The sequence below is a fragment of the Ictidomys tridecemlineatus genome, chromosome 8 (assembly GCF_052094955.1).
Source record: "Ictidomys tridecemlineatus isolate mIctTri1 chromosome 8, mIctTri1.hap1, whole genome shotgun sequence".
NCBI lineage: Eukaryota > Metazoa > Chordata > Mammalia > Rodentia > Sciuridae > Ictidomys > Ictidomys tridecemlineatus.
In genome coordinates, this window is record NC_135484.1 from 109,314,113 (window position 1) to 109,337,197 (window position 23,085).

At 47.7% G+C, this 23,085-nt stretch overlaps 2 protein-coding genes across 3 annotated transcripts in view; both read left to right on the plus strand.

The window, feature by feature from the left end:
- Ccnd3 (cyclin D3) overlaps positions 1-22,023 on the plus strand; it is an 87,163-nt gene extending 65,140 nt beyond the window's left edge. The window contains exons 1-5 of one of the 2 annotated variants that reach the window (XM_005318696.5): positions 15,100-15,480; positions 16,333-16,548; positions 19,549-19,708; positions 20,321-20,457; positions 20,880-22,023. In XM_005318696.5, coding sequence (XP_005318753.2) covers positions 15,283-15,480; positions 16,333-16,548; positions 19,549-19,708; positions 20,321-20,457; positions 20,880-21,047 — 879 coding nt within the window. In that variant the 5' untranslated portion in view covers positions 15,100-15,282 and the 3' untranslated portion in view covers positions 21,048-22,023. Of the gene's footprint in view, positions 1-15,099; positions 15,481-16,332; positions 16,549-19,548; positions 19,709-20,320; positions 20,458-20,879 lie in introns of those variants that run through there. The other variant, XM_021721917.3, reaches the window with a different exon arrangement.
- Med20 (mediator complex subunit 20) overlaps positions 1-23,085 on the plus strand; it is a 112,765-nt gene that overhangs the window by 65,140 nt on the left and 24,540 nt on the right. The window lies entirely within an intron of this gene.

The following is a 23,085-nucleotide window of genomic DNA, read 5'->3' on the forward strand; positions in this document are numbered from 1 at the left end:
TACTTTGCCTAGATACCAAAAAAATATAAAATTCGATTCTTGATTTCAGGGAATTTTCTGGTCACATGTTGAGTCAAAGCTCCAAGCCCCACATACTAGAGTCAGTTAAAGAATCAAGTAAAGGTAAATTATCAAGAAGGAAAGGTAGGAGGGGGGCTAGGGATGAATAGAGGTACTTTGGATTATGACAGAGGATAGTGAAGGGAGGGGAGGGGGCATGGGAGTAGAACGAATCCGACATTATTACCCTGTGTGCATATATGATTACACAACCAGTGTGTTCTACATCAGGTACAACCAGAAGAATAAGAAGTCATACTCTATTTATGTATGATGTGTCAAAATGCATTCTACTGTCATGTATAACTAGAACAAATTTTAAAAAAGGAGAGAAGGAAAGCAGGGGCGGGGGTTGTAGCTCAGAGATAGAGCGCTTGCCTAGCTCGAGCAAGGCATTGGGTTCCACCCTCAGCACCACATAAAAATAAATAAAAGGAAAAAAGGGTATTGTGTTCACCTATTTAGAAAAAAAGAACTGGAATGATAAAAAAAAAAAAAAAAAAGGAAAGAGCCGGGCGCAGCACATGCCTGTAATGCCAGTGGCTGGCCGTACAGAGCCCAGAGGATCTTGAATTCAAAGCCAGCCTCAGCAATAGTGAGGTGCTAAGCAACTCAGTGAGACCCTGTCTATAAATAAAATACAAAATAGGGCTGAGTGCCCCTGAGTTCAATCCGTGGTACTCCCTCACAAAAAGAAAATAAAAAATAAAAAACAAAGGAAAGCAGGCTAGGGATGGTAGCTCAGTGGTAGAGAACTTGCCTAGCATATACATGGCTCAGTATCACACCAAAGAAAGAAAATGAGGTAAAGAAGAAGGAAAGCAAAACTCATCTTAATTCCTCCAGGAGACTGTATTCTCCTTAAAATACAAGAACCAACCCTGGCATGATGGTGTGAACCTACAGTTCCAGCTATCGGGAGGCTGAGGCAGGAGGATCACTTTGGCCTAGGAGTTGCAGGCCAGCCTGGGCAAGAGCAGAGCTCTGTCTGTCTGCATTGTTCATGGACCCAGGAGTGTCTCATGTTTGATAAGGTCTCAATAAAGATCTGTGGACCGAGGGGATGAATGGGAGAGTGAATGATCCAGACTCTCTTGAATGAATTACCCAGAACTGTGTTTTGGGGGTTTGGGGAGAAAGATTTTCTAAAACTGCATCTTTGGGCTGGGGATGTGGCTCAAGAGGTAGCGCGCTCGTCTGGCATGCGTGCAGCCCGGGTTCGATCCTCAGCACCACATACCAACAAAGATGTTGTGTCTGCCAATAACTAAAAATAAACATTTAAAAAATAAAAAATAAAATAAAACTGCATCTTTTTGGTTCCATGTTTGTAACACACTAACGACTAATTTCAAATGAAAAAAATTAATAACCTACCATTAGAGAAGCCTTAAACTGGGTCCTGCAAGTAGAAGTGGCTGAAACCAGGTAGAACAAAGACCATCCCAGCAGGGGAACTGCCCTGAGCAAGGAGACCGGAGGGTCTTTATGTAGAATACCTTTTCCAGAAGTTAGCCACATTTGGGATTAAAAGACGTGCTGTGCCTATACCCTGGGAGTTTCCCCATCTTTGAGGGAAAAGAAGATTTATTCATAGAAAACAATGGGAGTAGTTTAGAACAACCTTTAACTGGCCATCCATGATCTTTAATCTTATAACCCTGGGAGCTTGGTGGAAGAGGTGGGCCTGGAGTTAGGCCTTGAGGGAAGGGGCTGGAATTGGGGAAGGGAGCAGGATGCCAGTGGTGAGTGATAAGGCCCTGAGGTAGGCTGGAGTGCTGGGGCTGAGATAAAGCTGGAAAGAGCAGCTGGGGCCTCTAGCAAGAGAACTTTAAAAGCCAGGCTGGTTGACTTTTAAATTTGGCCTGATAAGCAGGTCCTTGGACTGGAGATGAAAGGAGTGTCTGAGAGAGATTAATCTGATGGCCTTGGGCCATTGATGGTGATCTGTCTGGGAGCAGTGTGAAGACAGGAGTTCTGGAGGCTTTTGCAATAGAAATGTGGGCCCAGCATTTCAAACCAGAGTTTGAAACCCTTAATGAAACTCCACCTGCTAGTTGAATCCTGTCCATGACTTCCATGGAATTCATTTTTTTCCTTAACCATAAGGAGTTGAAGCCATTATTTGTATATTGCAACAATCAGGGCTATACCGTGAACCGGAATCCAAAATGTACAGATATTCCCGATATAAAGATTTCACATAAATTTCAGGTTGGCAAAGGGCAAGTTTAGATCAGAATCCTCAGAGAGATGCATTCCCTCTTCTCCGTGGTAAGGGGTTTGCTTTACCAGAGAGGTGGGTGAATAGCATACACAGGTAGGAACTAAGGGATTTCAGAGTGGTTTTGTTGCAAGAAGTAACTGATTGGTTCAGGAAACCAAAGAAAGGAAGAAATCCAAGATGGCACCAGGATTTAAGGTCTGAAGACTCCAAAGAAAGATGGTAGTATTCTTAGAAATGTGCCAGTTTATTGAAGGATGGGAAGATGGTGGTCTACATTTAGAACATTGAAAATAGGTGGCTTTGCTAGTCCCAGGAAAGACTGGTCAGGTTGGTCATGGAGGAGAGGCCAGCACATTGTGGTCTTTCCCAGCCTTTGCTAGGGCTCTAGAAATTTTGTCAACTGGCAAATTTACTGCTTTGCCTGCTTTACTTTTGATGTATTTCCAATAAGTAAGATGCTTGCTATAGGGTTTTACTAGATGCCTTGTATAAAACTAAGGAAGTTGCTGTCCATTCCTGCTTTGCCAAGGTTTTGGGTTTCTTTTGGTGGGGCATTTCAGACAGGGCCTTGCTTAGTTGCTGAGGCTATCCTCAAACTTGCAGTCCTCCTGCCTCAGCCTTCTAAACTACTGGGATTACAGGCTTGTACCACCACACTTGGCCTGTAAATAATCTATTGGTGTGATGAATTATATTGATTTTTTTTTTCAAAATAGTAAGCCAACTAGGCATTTTGACATAAAGTCAACTTAATCACAACACATTAACCTTTTTATATATTGCTAGGATCAGTTTGCTAATATCTTACTTAGGATTTTGCATCCATATTTTTAAGTGTAATTTTTCTTTTCATACACTCTTCTTGTTCAGTTTTGGAATCAATATTATATTAAAAATTAGAAGTGACTCCTCTTTTCATATCCTCGGAGTTTGTATAGGATTAAAATTACTTTGTATTTTTTGGTACTGGGATTGAACTCAAAGTTCACTGAGCCACATCCTCAGCCCCTTTTTATATTTTATTTAGAGGCAGGGTCTCACTGAGTTACATAGGGCCTCACTAAATTGCTTAGGCTGGCCTTGAACTGGAGATCCTCCTGCCTCAGTCTCCTAGCCTCCGGATTATAGGTGTGTGCCACTGCACCTGGCTGAGATGACTTGTTTCTTGAATGTGTGGTAGTACTCTGCATGTTTGCTCTTAAAGGTTATCCCATCACGTGGGTGACAGAAGAGAAAGGAACTTGCTTGAAGAGTGAAAGTAGCTTAACAATAAGGAAAATATTTCACACATCATAAAAAGTCCAGAGGTAGATTTAGAATTGGTTAATCAGTAGCTCAAGAGTGTCATCAGGAAAGGGTATTCATTCTGGTAATTTTCAGATGTCAGCTTCTTCCATCAATGCAAGATGGTGCGGCTGCTCTAGGTATCACAGCACAATGGTTTCAAAGTGTAGTTTACAGGCCAGGTGTGGTGGTACAAGCCTGTAATCCCCAGTAGTTTAGAAGGCTGAGGCAGGAGGATTGCAAGTTTGAGGATAGCCTCAGCAACTTAGCAAGGCCCTGTCTGAAAATAAAAAATAAAAGGGCTGGGGATGTGGCTCAGTGGTAAAGCACCCTTGGGTTCAATTCCTGGTACGTCCCCCCCTCACCCCCAAGTAGTGTAGGTTCCAGCTGGGGGTATACCTCAGTAGTAGAGTGCTTGCCCAGCAAGTGAGGCCCTGAGTTCAATTCCCAGTGCTGAGAAAGAGGTAGGGTAGAGAGGTAGGGGTGGGGAAGGAAGAAGGGAATAAAAAGGAGTGGATTCTGTAAGCCCCGAGCTATCTGTCATTTGGGTGAGTTGCTTAAACTCCCTATGAAATGAGATTATGAGAGTACTTTACCTTAGAAGTTTGACATTAATTGGATAAAACACATATGAGTTTTTAAAAAACTCTTAGGAGCCAGTGCCATTGCACACACAGTAATCCCAGCAGCTCAGGAGGCTGAGGCAGGAGGATAGTGAGTTCAAAGCCAGCCTCAGCAAAAGCAAGGCACTAAGCAACTCAGTGAGATCCTGTCTCTAAATAAAATAAAAAATAGGGCTGGGGATGTGTTCCATGGCTGAGTACCTCTGAGTTCAATCCCTGGTAACAACCCCCTCCCCTCCAAAAAAACCACACAACTCTTAGAATAGTGCCTGGCACATATTAGGCATTCAGTAAATACTAGCATATCTTAATCCATTCTCACTCAAGGCAGACAAACAATGACAAGAAACTGTTTTTCTCTTGTGCCTCATTTTCTTTTTAATTTTTAATTTTGGTGGCGGGGTGCCGGGGGTTGAACTCAGGGGCACTAGACCACTGAGCTACATGCCCAGCCCTATTTTGTATTTTATTTAGAGACAGAGTCTTGCTGAGTTGCTTGTGCCTTGCTTTTGCCTAGGCTGGCTTTGAACTGGAGATCCTCCTGCTTCAGCCTCCCAAACCTCTGGGATTATAGGTGCCTGCCACCACGCCCTGGTTTGTGCCCCATTCATAGATGCTCGGTGGCTGCCTTTATCTTCACACTCTCTTGGTTAGGATTATGGCAGGTGCCTATTCCTCAACTAGTCGTGGTTTTGTTATAACTTGGTTTGGAATATTATAGATTCAGCTTCCGAGTCAAGGGAGCGCTGAACTCCTGCCCCCCAAATACAGCACACCTAATACAGCAACACGATCTGGGTTCTGTGCCCAAGGAAGAATCTGGGGTGGCGATGGTGGGGGTCTGTGAGTCCCACAAGGAGGGGCAGAGCAGGAGTCCACCCCTGCTGGTTCTCCACGGGCCCCTCTGTCTAGCTGTCAGGGTTCCTCAGCGCCTTTGAACTTGTGTATTATCTCCTCTGGTTCTAGAACCGCCCTCCCCCTGGCATTGTTATCCCCCTTTACAGACTGGAGACTGGTTCTAGGTGGGGGCACTTGCCCAGTGAATGTGTGTGTTTGGGACTGAGCCAGGTACTGGGGCTCAAGATCTTCAGACTGAAATTCTGTCCTTTTATCTCTCTTCTGTGAGTTCCCAGTTGTTTGTCTTTACCTGCCACCTCCACCGATGCCACTCCCATGTGCTCCTCTGCTGTCTACTTAATAATTAATTAATTAATTAATTAATCTTTTGGTACTGGGGATTGAACCCAGGGGCACTTAACTGCTGAGCCACATCCCCAGCCTTTTACAAATATTTTATTTAGAGACAGGGTCTCACTGAGTTACTTAGGGCCTCGCTTTTGCTGAGGCTGGCTTTGAACTAGAGATCCTCCTGCCTCAGCCTCCCAAGCAGCTGGGATTACAGGCGTGTGCCACTGCCCAGGCCCAGCTACTGAATATTTTGAATACAACCTTTTCATTAAATTAAAAAGAAACTTGGTAGAGTCCCAGGTTTAATGTCTGATAACACATATACGCACACACATACACACCTACACATGCACATCATAATGAGCACAGAATATTTGTTCACACCTAGAACTTGGGCTCTGGCTCCCAACTGCCTGGGTCTGGGTCCAGTGCTGCCAGGAAGCACAGGCCATGGGTCTCCGTGGCAATGTCATGGCTTTTGCCATCAGAGTGTAGCAGGCTCACTCCTAAGTGCCAGCACTGCAACCCTGTCCGCTTGTTCTAACTATCAAAGTCCATGGTGCCCTCCCACGGGGAGGCTGGAAGTGCCCAGGAATTGATCCTGCTCCACCCCTATCCCCAGCAGCCCTCAACCAATGGCTTTAGGAATTGGGGGACAAATATCCCAAGTCCCTACCCCTCCGCTAGGCACTCTAAGGCAAGCACTTTCCATAGATTCCCAGAATTCCGAGGCAGGACTGAGCTCCAGTTACAGTGGGAATTTAGTAATGCAGTCTGTCCCTCCTGTCCTTTGCCAGCTCTGTTTCTCTTTGGAGGTTCCTGGAATCGTCTCTCAAGTAAATCACCTCTAAACCATATGGCTTTACTTGAATTTTTCAAGTGAAGTCTCCGGGCCTGCTTCTGGGGGAAGCCACTCGCTGGCTGGATGTCTGTCTTGGAGGATTGCCTCCCCTCTTTGTGCCTCTTACATGTCATCTTTTCTGAGGTACCAGCAGCAGCTAAAAGCATAAAGCAAATGTGCTAAAACTCTCAGCGCCTGGCTAGAACAGTGGCTTAGCAAGGCCACTATTCTATTAAAATTACTACCTAAAATGTCTGCTGTGTGCCCCGTGTTGTTATTACACATTGGAACATACCACTCAGGACTTTTTGGGGTGCCTCCCTCTTGCTTCTTTCTTCTTCCCACTTACTCTCTGAGTTCCTGAAGTCCCAGTTCTGCCACCATAAACTGTCTCGTGAGGTTCAGGTGACCAGGACCATCAATCCCTACTCTTCTCAGTGCAGCGTGCTCTTCCCATCTCATAGGAACTGCTCTGTCTACCTCTGGTGGGAGTTGCAGATGCCCAGGTGAAAGCCTTCTATCTTAATGGCATCTCAGATTCCTCCATGATGTGGATTATCACGGTCATCCACTTTAAGACTGGGAACTCATAAAAGAGAAACTTCTCATCTCTCACCTATGTCTTGCCTGTCCCAGGATAGCCTAAATCCTGCCCAGGCCTGGGGAGAGTGCTTAAGGTGTGAGGATTATTAATAATCACAGCTACCTTTCAGCAGAGGTACTCACTACGGTCTGGTGCTATTGTAGGTGCTTTTCTCACATTAATCCTCACCAGTACCCTAGGAAGTAGGTGCTTTTCCTGGGCCCATTTTGCAGATAAGAAGACCAAGACAAGGAAGAACTGGACTAGAATCATGCAAATAGCATAGCCAGGCACCAACCTAACTCCAGAGCTCACTTACCTGACCCATGCCAGCACTATCTTGTGCCCTTGAACAAGGAAAGCTTCCTGGCTTAGAGTTTGAAGAGGCATCTCTCTCTGCCAGGTGTTTTTGGTTTTGATTTTGTTTTGGTGCTTGGGATTGAGGGGGGCCTTGACCACTGAGCCACATCCCCAGCTCTATTTTTTTGTATCTGATTTAGAGACATGGTCTCACTGAGTTGCTTAGTGCCTCACTGTTGCTGAGCTGGCTTTGAACTCGCAATCCTCCTGTCTCCACCTCCCGAGCCACTGGGATTATAGGCCTGTATCATTGTGCCTGGATCTGCCAGGTATTTTGCTAAAGCAGGTTACCTTTCCTCACTGGAGACATGGAAGCTCCCCTTTACCCTCACCTGCAAAACAGAATCTAATAGAAAGATACAGCTAGAAAGCCTCTCTTTTTTTTTTTTTAGGTGGGGTTGATGTTGCTCAGGTTGGCCTTGAACTCCTGGGTTCAAGCAATCCTCCAGCCTGAGCCTCCTGAGTAGCAGGGATCACAGGCAGGTACCACTGCACCTGGCTTTAGAAAGCCTCACTTACTCGGAATCCTGATAGCCAGAAAGAAGGAGGAAAAACAAATGTGTATATGTAGGTTGCATTCTCATTTAATGAGTGAGTTGACACGTTCAGGCTGGTCCTGGAGGTTTCTCTTCCCAAGCAACTTAGTGCTAGAGATTACAAACTGATTCCTGCCCCCTCAGACATAGTCCAGAGAGCAGTGCATGTGGCCTGCAGAGTTATTTATTTTTTTTTAGTTGTGGACATTTCTCTGGAAAACAGGGAGCACATGGCAACATTCATTACCACGATATAGCAAAGGTCGAGCTAAGCAGCACCTCCTGACTTTGGATGGGACGCTGCTAGCTTCTGTGTCTGGTCCCACCCCTGCCTACTGGCTCCCTCACCACGCCTGAGTTGCCATTTAGCACATGCCTTGTACCGGGTTTTCCTTACATGGCTTTTGTTTTATTCATTCATTCAAAAAAGATTCATCATTGGGTCTGTCTGAAGCAGGTGCCATTGTGTGTTGGTGGGGCTGTAAGGAACATTCCAGACAGACAAAGCAGCCAGTGCAAAGGGAGCACATCTGCCTACAGCAGAGTGTGGCCAGAGCTGAGGCAGGAACGAGAGAGGAGGAGAACGGGGTGAAAGGTGCAGATCATGTCCTGTCTTTGGCACGCACTCCTAGTGCAGGAGACACCTCCAGGAGCTGCTGGGTTGAGACTTGACTGGAGGGGCAAGGCGGGTCAGGAAGACCCTCAGGAGGCTACTATTATAATCCAGGTGGGAAAAGATGTGATTTAGACTAGGGTGGTAGTAGTGAAACAGAGGAAAGAAAAGGGCTGGAGATGTATTTATAGAATGAAGCAGAAATGGGTAGCGGGTTGGATGCAGGTCAAGGGAGAGTTGAATTTGGACCAGAGAGGAGCAGAGAAGAAGCAAAGAGGGTGAATTTTGGAGAGGTTATTTTTAATTTTTTTAAATTTTTAAGTGAAGGTAAATTTGTTCCATTCTTAAAATATCTTTATTTTTATGTGGTGTTGGGGATCAAACCCAGTGCCTCATGCATGCTAGGCAAGCAATCTACCACTGAGCCACAACCTCAGCCCTGGAGAGATTATTTTTGGTACCAGGGATTGAACCCAAGGGCACTTAATTCCTGAGCCCCATCCCTAGCCCTTTTATGTATTTTCTTAAGAGATAGGGTCTCAAGAGAGTTGCTTACAGCTTTACTAAATTGCTGGGGCTGGTTTTGAACTTGTGATCCTCCTACCTCAGCCTCCTAAACCACTGGGATTACATGCATGCATGACCAAACCTGGTCTCTGGCTAGGTTTTGAAAGTATCCTCTCTATGATCTGCAGGTGGAAGGGTATGGGATTTGAGAGATAGAGGAGTCAAGAACTCCACTGTTTGGCTTGAAAAATTGGAAGAATGGAGTTACCATTTTCTGAGGTGAGGCGTCTTCAGGAGGAGCAGGTTTGTTGGGGGCAAAGATTGGGATGTTGGCTTTGGAGACGTTGGGTTTAAAGTATTGGATTTATATGTGAAGGTGCCAAGAAGCCAGCATCCTATGTGAAATAGAAAATAGGTCAATTCACATGCCAGCTCTGATTTGGAACACTGTGTTGAGAAGACTATCAGGGCTCATTCAGGCTCAACAGAAAGGATTTTTTTTTTTTTTTTTTTTTTGCCAGGTGTGGTGTTTCACGTCTGTAATCCCAGTGACTCAGGAGTCTCAGGCAGGAGGATTGAAAGTTCAAGGCCAACCTCAGCTATTTATTGAGACCCTGTCTCAAAACAAAAAAGGGCTGGGAATATGGGTTCAATTCCTAGTACCAACAAAACAAAAGATGTTTCTTGACCGATGTTGAAGTGTATCTTGGGAGCTGGGCAGCAAGTCATGGTGCAATCTGAGTATAAGACATTCTTAGACTGGGAAGAAACTGAAAATCATATTTGTATGTATTTTGTGTCTTTTGTGAGGGTGGGGGATACCAGGGATTGAACCTAGGGGAGCTTAACCCCTGAGCCATATTCCCAGTCCTTTTATTTTATTATTTTGAGATGGTTTCTCACCAAGTTGCGTAGGGCCTTGCTAAGATGCTGAGGCTGGCTTTGAACTCGGGATCCTCCTGCCTCAGCCTCCTGAGCTGCTGGGATTACAGGTGTGCGCCACTTATTCTTTTAACATCTTGAAGTATGCTCTGTAGTATATGTAATGTGTTAGAGTAGCAAGTGTGGACACTATAAAATAAGTATTCGATAGATGTTGAAGGTTTACTTATAGGAATGGACAAGCAAAAAAATGTTCTAGATTACTGATGAGAAAATGTCCAACCATAACTGATGCTCAAAATAGATACCCTGGATAACTGTCAACACAGAAGTATCTCCTGAATCCACAAAGAAGAAACTAAATTATGTTCAGTTTAGTTTAATGCTTAATTTTTTCACAATAAAACATACATTTAGGCACAACTTCATCTACATAATATCTTAGCAAAAATGTTTAACTTGCCCTGTGGCCGATCACCCCTCCTGCTTGCCTGGGCAGGACGAAACATCTGGAGTCAGGAAGGTGGCTGTTGGTGAATTCTGTCCAAGAGAGAACATGTAGACAGCCTGGGCTCTGTGCGGCGGGTTGTCTTCTTTAACTCATACAGTATTTCTGTGTTTGCTTCATTCATTCAATAAATACTTACTGTTTACTGCTGGGGGGGAAAAAAGTTCAACTCGGCTAGTAAGGTAGCACATGCCTGAAATCCCAGCAACTCTGGAGACTGAGGCGGAGGACTGAAATTTCAAGGCCACCTCAGCAGGTTAGCAAGGACTTAAGCAATTTAGTGGGATCCTATCTCAAAATTAAAAAATAAAAAGGGCTGGGAATGTAGCTCACTGGTAAAGCTCTTCTGGGTCCCTGGGTTCAATCCCCAATATATAAAAAAAAGAAAAAAAAGAAAAAAGTTTAATTTGTATCTAATCTGGGGGAAAAAATAGACAAATCCCAATTGGAGCACATTGTTTCAAATACATGGCTTTTTTGGGTTTGTTTTGTACCACAGATTGAACCCAGAGGCACTTAACCTCTGAGCAACATCATTGAGTTGTAGGGTAAGGGCAGTTATTATCCAGATTGGAAAAAAGGGGAAACAGAGATTCAGTAATTTCCTCAAAGACATAAGGCGTACAGCCAGGTTTTGAACTGAATGAAGCCCGACTTCAGAGCCTTGTCCACCTCCCTGTTTTAGGGTTCCCCTACCCCAGCCCCAAGCTTGGCTTCGCTCTATCATCTCATTGGATTTGAAGGAAACTAAGCCACAGAATGTGGACTGTGGGGTGATGGGCCCCACCCATCACCTATTCCCCTTCTCAGTTCTCAGATGGGGACATTTCAATGTTGAGGAGGAGGAAGGAGAAAGCATTTTATCCTTCCTCCTGGGGCTTCTCCTCTGCCTGGTGTTATTCCATCTCTAGTCCTCCTCTAATATGCTATTTTATTGAGTAACTTTTTTTTTTTTTTTGGCGTACCGGGGATTGAACTCAGGGCACTGTACCACTGAGTTATGTCCCCAGCCCTTTAAAAAATGTTAAATTTCAAGACAGATTCTCACTTAATTGTGCAGGCAGGCTTTGAATTTACCACCCTCCTGTCTCAGGCTGGGTGAGCACCACTGCTCCCAGTTTGAGTAACTTTTTTCTAATTGAATGTACCTGGGCAGAAGTTCCTTACCCTATTGACCCTGGTCATTGCTTTGTATTATTATTATTTTTTTCAAATTTCCATTTAGGATAAAACAAGGGGAACTCCTATTCCTTTGAGGTGGAGGGACTGGGGAAATTCCCAAGCAGATAATCTACCTCCCAGGGACTCCTTTGCCCTGCTTCTGCTCCTGAACCCCCCCTCCCTCCTTAGCTTGTGTCTGGCCTGCTCCTTGGCCCCAGGATGACCTGCTAGCTCTGGGCCTGTCTGTGCAAGCCAGGGGTGAAGCAGAAGTAACTTTGATAAAGCTCTGTGCACTAGGAGCTCCCTTCTCCAGGATGCAAGTTCACACCCCAGCTTGGAGGACAAGACAATGTCCCTTCCTTAACTAATAAATCTGTATACACTCATGAAACAGCACCAGAGGTGATAGAATGATGTGGTTAAGAGCACAAACTCTCGAGCTAGACTGACTCCTGATTAAGCACGGCTTTAACACAAACTGTGTGACCTTGGATTGGTTATTTAGCCACTCTTAGTGTTAGTTACCTTTCCTGTTAAAGAAGGAAAGGTAATAATCTTTGTCTCACAAAGTCGCTGTGAAGATAAAATTATTTAATACCTATCAGGTATGTGCAGTACCTGGAACTTATTAAGTATGCACAAAGGACTGTTACCATCCCTGGTGGTCTCAGCAAGGTGCAAGGTCCTGCAGAGGAGACACAGGCATATACTGCCCACTCTGTCCTTAAGGAGTGATTGTATAGCACTTTAAAAAGCCTGCAGTTTGGGGAAGCTAAACAGACCTTCAGTGAGTTACTTTATCACATCACACCTGTTTTCTCTTTGGTGAGCAGTTTTCAGAGGGTGAGATGGTGGAGTGTAAACCCCTGGTTCAGGGACACATACTTGGATCCTCATTCCTGTGAGTTGTCTGTCCCTTTCCTCAGCTTATGCTCTGGAAGGGCTGGCGGGAGGACCAGACTTCGAAGTGCAGGGCATGTTCAATGGGATGTGTGGGAGCATGGAGGCCAGATGGGCAGGTTCCTGTGGCCAGACCCTATTAGAAAGATGTCTGGAGAAGTTAGACCTGAGCTGTCTCTCTAGGAAGAAAAATAAAGAAGCAGAGGGGAGAAGATACTTCAGGCAGATGAGACAAGGTGGCCGGGGATGGAGGGATCTGGGAAGTGAGGAGGACACTGAGAGGACCTGTGCTGGTTTTAGAAGTCTGCAGGAAGGATATGCTGGTGCTTTCTCCTTCCCCATATCATTTTCTAATTGGAGTTCTACCTGCTCTCTAATTTACATCCCTCTTGGTGGAGTTGAGGGCCAAGTCTCTTTAGGAGTAGATGGCAATGAGAATGAGCAAATGACATGGATAGGTAATTCACATAAGAAATGTCTAGTGATATCCTAAAGATAGACTTATTATTACTAATAAATCCCTTTCCATCTCTCTAGCTCACCGAACTGTTTCCTTTAAAATTTTTTTTTTTTTTTTTTTTTTTTTTGCATGCTAGGAATTGAACCTGGGGACTTGGATATGCCAGGCGAATGTTCTATCACTGGGCTACATACCTAGTCCTATAGGCAGAGTTATTTTAAAAATTAGGTATCTAGTGTTGGTAGAGTAGGCTGGTTCAGTCTTCCAGCAGGAAAATTTGGTAATAAGAACTGTATCAAAAGCCTTAGAATGTTTCATAACCTTACATTGAGAAATTCCACTTCTAGAAATTAATTCACTTCTAGAAATAATCATGAGTGTGCACAAAGATATTACCACAAAAAGAGTTTTACAGTATTTTTTCTAATAGGGAAGAACTTGGATACAGATTTGGTAAAATACATTATGATAAATTCACTCAATGACATACTATGTGGCCAGTAAAAATGATGTCATAGGCTATTTAATGACATGGAGAAGAGGTTAATGGTATATTTATTTAGTTTTAATTTATGATGATACTATTAAAATGTGATTATCCATATATTAGAAAAATAAACATTGATATTTTATCTCAGGATGGTGAAATATCTCAGGATGGTGAAATTGCAAGTGATTATTATTTTCCTGTGGGTCTCAGCTAATTTTTCATAGTTTTCTACAATACAAAAGAATATTTTTCATGATGTGAAAACTACAGTAAAATTCATTATGCCGGACACCGTAGCACATGCCTATGATTTCAGGGGCTTGGGGGTGCAGGCAGGAGGATTGCAAATTCAAAGCCAGTCTCAGCAATTTAGTGAGGCCCCTAAGCAATTTAGCAAGACCCTGTTTCAAAATAAAAAAATAAAATGGACTGGGGATGTGGCTCAGTGGTTAGGCACCATATATATTATATATATATTTGTACTGGGTTCAATCCCCAATATATATATATATATATAATATACATATATAATATATATTACATATATATATAATATATAAAAAAAGAACAATTCATTGAGAAAAGGGTTCACATAGAACTTCCCTCTTCTTTACACATTGTCATTGCTCTAGCTACTTCTTTCATTGGTGTGTTCTAAGTTTGGAGGACTCTAGGAGAGCAGGGATCCCCAAGGCCTCATCCAATGGGAACATTTCTGGGGGGGTCTGTCATCTGCCTCTTGGTCTGTGGAATCCAGCCTGGGGGCTGGGGAGAGACTATAAAGCAACACAGTTTGGAGGTAAGAAGGAATGGCAACTGATAGGTCTTTAGAGTCTGAGCAAGAAACTCCTTCAGAGAGGATCTAGTTTCTCCTGCTCACATTTTCCCCAAATAGAAACTAAGGCTACATAACCAATTTAATGACAAGGTGATGTCTTGAACCCATCTTTCTGCCCTGTTTTATATGTAACATGCTGATTTAGACCAAAGCTGCTCAAGCTACCTAAAACGCATATTCTGACTCAGTAGGTCAGAGCTGGGCTGAGAAACTGCCTTTCTAGCCAGCTCCCAGAGGATAACAACGCTGCTAGTCAGGGAAATGTTTATGTAGCAGTGATGAGTCTGGGTAGTGGTACACACCTGAAATCCCAGCTACTGGGGAGGCTGAGTCAGGAGGATGGTAAATTCCAGATCAGCCTGGGCCGTTTAGTGATAACCTATCTCAAAATAAAAAGGGATTGGGGATGTAGCTCAGTAGTAGGGCGCTTGCCTAGCAAGTGTGAGGCCCTGGGTTCAATCCCTAGTACTGAGTGGTGATGATGGGGAGTAGCAGTGGTGGAGGAAAACAGATTCTGGATCAAGGTCACTCACTTCTCAGTCCTCACTGTGCTGCAGACTAGCAATTCAATTGTAGCTGTTACCATGACTCAGTTTCCTCATCTGTAAAATAAGTATAATGCCTAGCAACGTTTTCATGAAAATTTAATAATTTATACACACCACGTGCTTTAGAACAGCATTCACTAAAAACTATTACCACATTCTCTAGAGCCAGCCGCTGGTAAAGTAGGGTTTGACGAATGAATACAGGAATGAATGAATAATCTTCGGAGGAAAGTTCTTTCCTGGGCGGCTGGAGTCAGAGACGCAAAATGGGAGGATACAATGATGGGGGAAGAGGCCCACCCCCAGAAAGTTCTCTTCGTCCGATGGTCAGGAGGGCCCGAATGCCCGGAAGCCGGCCGGCCTCAGCCGGGCGGACCAATGGGGCCGCGGGGAGGGAGGGCAGAGGGCCCCGCCAGCCCTTTCCGTCTGGGGCGCAGGCGGCCCCGCCCCTTGGAACGTTGCGACGTCCGAAGCATTCCACGGTTGCTACATCGTCGTGAGGGGCGGGGCGCCTGTCAGGGAAGCGGCGCGCGCGGGCGGCAGGCGGGTTGGGACTCCGCAGCACAGTGCCAGCGCCAGCTCCAGAGCCGCCCGCGCCCGGCGCTCTCCCGCCCGCCGCCTGTCTTCTGACTCGCGATCCCGCACTCCCGCTTTGCCCGTGCGCTGCCCGAGTATGGAGTTGCTGTGCTGTGAGGGCACCCGACACGCGCCCCGGGCCGGGCCAGACCCGCGGCTGCTGGGGGACCAGCGTGTCCTGCAGAGCTTGCTCCGCCTGGAGGAGCGCTACGTGCCCCGCGCCTCCTACTTCCAATGCGTGCAGAAGGAGATCAAGCCGCACATGCGGAAGATGCTGGCGTACTGGATGCTGGAGGTACGGCCGGGAGGGGTCCCTTCTCCCGCGCCGCCCCGGGCTCTGGACTGAGGCCGCCTTTATCGGGACATCATGGTCCTAACAATAATTTGCAAGATGCTCTGGTGGCCCAGACTCTCGGGGCCTGGCCTTTCCTGCGGGCACCCTAGCCAGCTGCCTTCGTGTATCCCTTTCCCCTCCCTAACTCTGATCGGCTCCTCTGACTCTGCCACTTATTTGCACACTTAGCTTCTCTTTGGGCTGGGAAAGCAGGACAAGGGCCACCCTCTCCCCTCCAGCTTCCCTTAGCCTCCCTCCCCCGCCCGGTCTTCTCAGGAGAGCGTGGCTGGAAATCCCTGGGCTCGGCCGCCCCCGCTCCAGAGCTGGTTCCTGTGTCTGTCGCGGGGTTTTGGTGGGGAAGCCAGTGGGGGTGGCGCGCGCTCTGTTCCGGCGGACAGGGAAATGAAAAGTGCGGGAGACAGCGGCAGGAGTCTCCTCCCTTCCCCTTGGGTGTGTGCAGTGGGGGTGGTAATAAGGTCCCAGCTCTCTGGCTAGCACGGGCGACCTTTCGGTCCCCCTTTTCCTCGTTGTAAGGGTGAGGAGTCTCTGGAATCCTTCGTAAGAAAGGGAGCCTCTGCTTTAACCCCGGTCCCCGGGGAGCGCGGAGGAGGCAACACAGAGGAAGTGTATGTGGCGGGGTGTCACCTTGGGGAGGGCGCATCCTCCTCAGTTATTGGTCCTTGTCACTCACTGTAAGTGGCTTTCCGTCTCTCCCGTTTTTGCTCCTCAGTACACCTCCCTTCTGCGCCCCCCAATCCCTTCAACTGCTGTTTCCCATGCTCCAGTCCCGAATGACTGTATGCCCTTCCCCAGGTGTGTGAGGAACAGCGCTGTGAGGAGGAAGTCTTCCCCCTGGCCATGAACTACCTGGATCGCTACCTGTCTTGTGTCCCCACCCGAAAGGCGCAGTTGCAGCTCCTGGGTGCGGTCTGCATGCTGCTGGCATCCAAGTTGCGCGAAACCACGCCCCTGACCATCGAAAAACTGTGCATCTACACCGACCACGCTGTGTCTCCCCACCAGATGCGGGTGCGTGTGGTCCCCCACCCCCATACTGTCTCTTTACTTCCCAGAAAAAGGAAAGCTAAGACCTCAGAGGCTTTCTCCCTCCCGGGAAGGGGGAGCAAGGCCAGCCAAGGCTTTTTTTTTTAAAAAAGAACTGGAGCAGGACAAAGGTGGCAGTGTGGTGTAATGGTCAGGGCTAGAGCTGCAGGTCTGCACTAAACACCTTTCTCATCACCTCCAGGGGGTGCTACTCCTTCATGGTCTTTCCCCCAGATAGCAACAAGTCTAACTCTGCGTCTACACTGACCAGTAGGTACTTTGCCTCTGGGTTTATACAGCCACCATGAGTTATTTATTGGCAGCAGAAGGGCATGCCCACACACCCCCCCACCGAAGTAGGGGAGTGGAATGTGCTTGGTGAGGGGGCGGGGGCTGCCTTGGTTGAGTCTTTATCCCGTGTGGACTTTGTGATAGAAAAGCCTCCCAGAGCAGATTAAAGCCAGGCCCTGATTGCTCTAAGGAAGTGCTGAGGTGTTTCATCCTACCGACTTTCTTTCCCCTCTATCCCCAAAGACATTTCCTTCCTAATCCTCCCTTCCCTGTCCTCATTCTGAAAAACTGGAGCAGCTGCTTTGGACTGTGGAAACGGTCATCTCTCTTTCCCCCTTAGCCAAAGGCTGGAGCTGAGGGACAGGGAGCTGAGCTGCAGCTGCTTCCGATGTGATAATGACGCCCCCCTCCCCTGTCCCACCCACTCTGACCCAGGGCTTTCATAATCCTGTGGGGAGCTGCTGTCACTCCTGTGGTTTGGGAAGTGGCTCCTTGGGCCTCTTGCTAGGCACTGGGGTTGGGTTCCCTGGCAAGGCAGGGGAGGCAGGGTTCTGCCCTGCCTTGGAAGGAGATGGGTAGCTGCTTGGAGGTGGAAGAGGGTATTTAGGGCCTGCAGATCACCTCCTAAGGGGCCTAGGGGAGAGGGTGGGTGAGCTGGCACCTCCCTCTACCTTGCTCTGTAGCTGGCCAAGCATTCTCCTGACCCTGAGAGAAGTCTCTGGGCCCCATCTCCCAGGGAGGAGGGCAGCAAGCAAGCGACTGTGATTGGCTGGCAGGGAAGCTAGGGTACTGGGGCCCCTGACTGCTGTGAGTCGAGGAACTGGATTCCTCTTCCTGCCAAGTAGCTCTCAGGGATGGGAGTAGGAGGCCAGAGTTGGGAATCCGGGAGGCCCCACAGCTCTTTGTGATGAATCTGGTAGTTTCTGGCAAATCTGAAGATGGAACTGGTTTCCAGGGCCAGGGAGCAAGATGTTTTTGAAGGGATTTAGGCTGGAAGGTAGAAGGGGTCCTCCTCTGTGAGAAGACTGGGGTGCTGTACATGCCTGTGTGTTTTTCAGAATAGGCAAAATGTGCTCTTCCCCCCAGTCTCTGCCTGAGCTGGGGGTGGAGCATAGATGACTTCCTAGAAGGTCCGCTTTGGGAGGAACCTTTGAGAACTCCATTCAGTCCAAATCCTTGTGCAGCAGAGAGGGTTGAGGCCCAGGGAAGAGGGAGAAGTCCTGCTCACACTGCAGCAAGCAGACCAGGTTCCCTTAAAAGCCAGGGATGTAATGGACGCTACCAGCCACTGCTGCCAGTCCCTCCCTAGGGAATGTTCTCTGCCAAGGAGGACAGATTCTGAAGGGTCGCCTGGATATGGGGGAGGGTGGACACATCCCCTCACCACGGGAACCCCCTGCCACCCCACGGGGAGAGGCCTCTTTGGTTGCCTTTGGGTGTTACTTTGGAGGCTAGGTACTTTCTTGCCCCCCGCCCCCCAAGGAGCTAGGCTCTGGGGCAGGCCTCAGGAGCAGATCTAGCTTCTTGACCTCACTCTGGCTGTCCCAGGCTGTTGCTCTGGGGCCCTGTGAGAAGCTTGGGGCTGACACTTGGGGACCAAGAGAGGGACAGCTGTGGTTGGGGCCTGGAAGAGGTTGGGTGGGGCTGCCATTTCTGCCTCAATGAGGAGTCAAACCCACGAGTTCCTTCCTGAGATAAAACAATGAAGAAATCCTTAAGCATGCAAGTCGGAAATGGGGCCAGGTCTGGGAACCTTAGATGAGTGAATTGGGGAGGCGTTCCCAGCTTCCCTCTAAGACTTAGTATTGATATGTAGGCTTGGACAGATGGGGGACAGGGCTTGATCCATCCTGTCTGGCTTGGCTTCCACCTTTTCCCCTAAGATTCAAATGACATTGGGCACTATAGGTTCTAGTTAAAGGGAGTTGGATGGGTCAGATACCCCAGGACCCACCCCTGATGTCCCACCAAGGGGATGTGGTTGGGTTGGGTAACCTCCCCTTTGAGGAACCTCAGAGGAGGCTCAGTGGTTGTCATAGGAGTGGCCTCATGCTTACTCCTGTTTCTTCAAGAGGTGTAAGCTTTGCTGGGATGCAGACTTGGGGAGGGGATGGCTGGTATAGACCTCTCCTTTCTCAAATCCTTATGGTTTGGAGAGTCTGCTTTATCCCAGAGGAGCCTCAAGTTCATGGTGATGCTGGTGGTATCAGGATTAAAAAGGACAATTCATGTAAAGCATGCAGTACTGGCATCTATTAAATGATTAATAGATCCTCAAAACAAATGTCCTGTTGGGTGTGGTGGCGCATGCCTGTAATTCCAGCTACTCAGGAGGCTGAGGAAGGAGAATCATAAGTTCAAGACCTACCTCAGCAACTAAGTGACGCTCTAAGCAACTTAGCAAGACTTTGTCTCAGAATAAAAAAAATAAAAGGTCTGGGGATGTGGCTTCGTGGTAAAACATCCCTGGGTTCAGTCCCCATTATTGGAGTGGGAAATGCCCCCGCTCTTCCCTGCCCTGGACTCTCCAATCCATAATGTCAGTCCCTAAAACAAGAATGAGAAATGGAGTCTTAAGCTTTGAAAGTTTGATGAGCTTTCTTCCCTGTGAGTCTTGTGCTGTTTCCCCCCTCATTTTCTCTTCTCGGGTTACTGAGCCCCCCCGCCCCGCCCCCTTCTTTTTCCAACTACCAGGAGTGGGAGGTGCTGGTCTTGGGAAAACTCAAATGGGACCTGGCTGCTGTGATTGCGCATGATTTTCTGGCCCTGATTCTGCACCGGCTCTCTCTGCCCAGTGACCGACAGGCCTTGGTCAAAAAGCACGCCCAGACCTTTTTGGCCCTCTGTGCTACAGGTAAGACCTCTGTACACATTTTTGCCAAACTCTGAAACAATCAGAAGACTAGGAGATTCCAGTTTATACTCCCCTCAAAATATATTTGTGAAAATCATACCTTATGGAGCCCCTAGTTTTAATGCAGAAGATGCAGATCACACTCTGAAATACAAGGGATCTTGGAGATTCCAGTGTGTAGGTGAGACTAAGGGCATAGTGAGAAAGAAGTGACCTGCCCAAGATCTGATGACAAGTTGTTGGGTTTCCACACCAGTGAACATTCTGCACTCCTTGACCAGGAGTACCCTGGACCAGTGGAAATTTTGCTGTTCATCCTGATACTCTTGGACAGGGGTTGTAGCCTAGTGGTAGACGGCTTGTCTAACATTCATGAGGCTCTGGGTTTGATTCACAGCACAGCAAAAACAAAAACAGCACATCCTAAACTTCTCTTGGAAAGAGGTTCTTTCCTGACTTCCTCCCTTGCCTATCTTACCTCACCCATTGCTTGGGGTTCTGGGTATGCCCCCTCCTCTATTCATCACCCCCTAGCACTTCCTGAGGAGAAGGAAATCCATAATGGCTATTATCCTTGAGGTTCCTGTCTCACGATTCTTTCTCCTTTCCAAGATTACACCTTTGCCATGTATCCGCCGTCTATGATTGCAACAGGCAGCATTGGGGCTGCAGTGCAAGGCCTGGGCGCGTGCTCCACATCCGGAGATGAGCTCACAGAGTTGCTGGCAGGGATCACAGGCACTGAAGTGGTGAGTGCAGGGCAGCTGGGCCTGAGCCTCCCCATTCATGGAGCAGTGCTATTCCCTGAGCTTCCAGTAGAGGGAGGCCTCTGCCCCCACCCTGGGCCCAACTCCTCCTTTCACACCCTTGTGGGCTTCTGTGGCCTTTGGGAAGTGTCTTGGGTGGAGTGAAGGGCACTGGTCTCTAGGTACACTTTTCTTGCCAAGTGGTACGCTGCAGCGGGGGTGGGGGAGTTGGTGTCAGATGTCGGGTTGCTCTCACACCCTCTTGCCACATCCTCTTGCCAGTTTCTGAGAACTGAAGACCCAATTCCTGGGGCTAGTCTGTGGCTTAACCTCCCGACTTCCCTGTGTGTCGGAGATGTCCTTTCCCTGCACCTGCTGCCAGTTGTTTAGAGGGAGTTGTTCTTCACTGTTCCCCTTGTTCCCAGGACTGCCTGCGGGCCTGTCAGGAGCAGATTGAAGCTGCGCTCAGGGAGAGTCTGAGGGAAGCTGCCCAGACCACCCCCAGCCCAGCGCCCAAAGCACCCCGGGGCTCCAGCAGCCAGGGGCCCAGCCAGACCAGCACGCCCACAGATGTTACAGCCATCCACCTGTAGCCCTGGACAGGCCCCATCAAGTGGCCTCCAAGCAGATGAGGGGCTGCTGCAACCCCTCCCTGCCTCTAGGAACAATCTGGGCCACATGGGAAGCCTGAGGGGGCTCCTTCTTACCCTCACAAAACCCAAGGGGCCAGGTCCTGCCTATCCCTGCAGTGTGCACTAAGGGGCTGGCCAGCTGTGCTGGTGTTTGCCTGGCTAGTCAGCTCCTCCTCCTCCCCTCGCATCTGACCAGCTTAGCTCCCTCCTGGACTCTAGCTGGGTCTGGGCCAGGGTGTTCAGACAAATTGAAACAGGTAATCAATGCACCAGCATTCTTTTTTGAGGCCCCTTTCTCTCTGGGGTGCTCATGTTCTCAACTGCCAAGATACTCTCTAAGTGTTGCCCCTCCTAGGGTTATTGCATTTGGATTGGGGTCCTTCAGACATCCTGGCAAACATGAGGGGATTTAGTCTCAATGGCTCTTCTCAGCACACTTTGGAGGTCCCATATAATCCATGCTCCCAGCTGCTCCTAGAGAAGGGCCTAGGCCTCAGTCAGGGGCAAGAAACCACAGATTCCTCCTTGCTTTGCTTTCCACTCAGCTTCCATGTGATCGAGGGGTCTGGTGCTGAAGGAAAAAGTTTTAATTTATTAATTGCTTTGAATACAACTGTAAGAGGGCGCTGTGGTGCCTGTCTACCCCACAAGTGGTGGTAACCCTGGTGGTTGCTCTTTTATTCCCCTCTGCTATTGGCTAAAAGGATCTTTGTGGCCCAGGAGCTGCTATTGCCTGGGGTGGGATCAAGGCCTCCTCTCCCTTTTGACCTGTGCCCCATTCTCCAGCAGGGAGGATGAAGCAGATGTGCTGGAGGTGGCTAAGCCCCCATTTGGAGAGGGAGGCAAGCCCTGTCGACACAGGTCTTTCCTAAGGCCACAAGGTTTAGATTGGTGGCCCAGGGCCATCATACTGCCTTAATAAAGATTCTGGAATAAACTGGGTTTGGTTTCTTAGATTTCATGATGTTGCTGGTAAAAGCCTATTTCTAAACTGCATGAAGTGAGAAGGCAAAGCCAACTGTTTGAAGCCTGGACTGCCTTTCCTGTAAAGGGCCAGAGTAAATACTCAGGCTTTGTGGGTCATATATGGTCTAGTGCCCCCAAGTCAGTTCTGCTTTATGATATATCCTTTCCTAAAAATGGCTGTGATGCAAAATTGCACAACCTCAAAGGATGATGGGAAATGGGGTTTGAGGCACAACCAAAAATTTAATGAGTGGGGTGGGGCATGGCTCTGGGGTAGACCGCTTCCCTGCCACACTCAAGGCAAGGCCTGGGTTCCATCCCAACACTTCAGATGGATGCAGAGGTGGAAGCAGAGCTGTACCATCAGATGTGGGTGGGCTGAACAGAGGAAGCCAGTACTTTTTTGAGGTATGTTTTGGGTAGTGATTTGAAGTGGTTCAGCTGGGTGTACTTTTCTGCATTCACCTAGGTTTCTCAAATATGAACTGCATATAAGCCAACATGAAATTGGTGTTAGGATCAAACTGTTCCCAAACATTAATTGGGTTGGAACAAATGCACTTTCAAAAGCAAACAATGAAGATATGCAGCAAGATGACAGACACCTCTGTGAGGGTGGCACAGAAAATGGGCAAACAGCATAGCTATACCCCACCAAGACTGCTTACGGACACTGAAATTTGAATTTTACATAATTCTCACAAAATACTGTTGCTACATAAAAACAGGTACCTTACCCTAGCGTGACACTTTAAACACTGGTTTAAAGTTTGTTGGCCAAAAAGCTCAAAAGAACCTGTTTAGTGCTGACCCAGACCTAATCATTTCTAGGCCTAACCTCAGGGAGGGCCTTTCTCTGGTGGTCCTTTCATTCAGTTGTGCCACCAACACCTTTCAAATCATGAATAGCCAGCTCCCTGTTGCTACCAATGTGTAGAGTAGCCTTGTCCTCTTGGGCAGGCAGAGAATATGCCCCCTGGAGGCAAATGAGCCAAGTGAAGCCCAGAGAAACAATCTTCGAGATGAAGAGGTG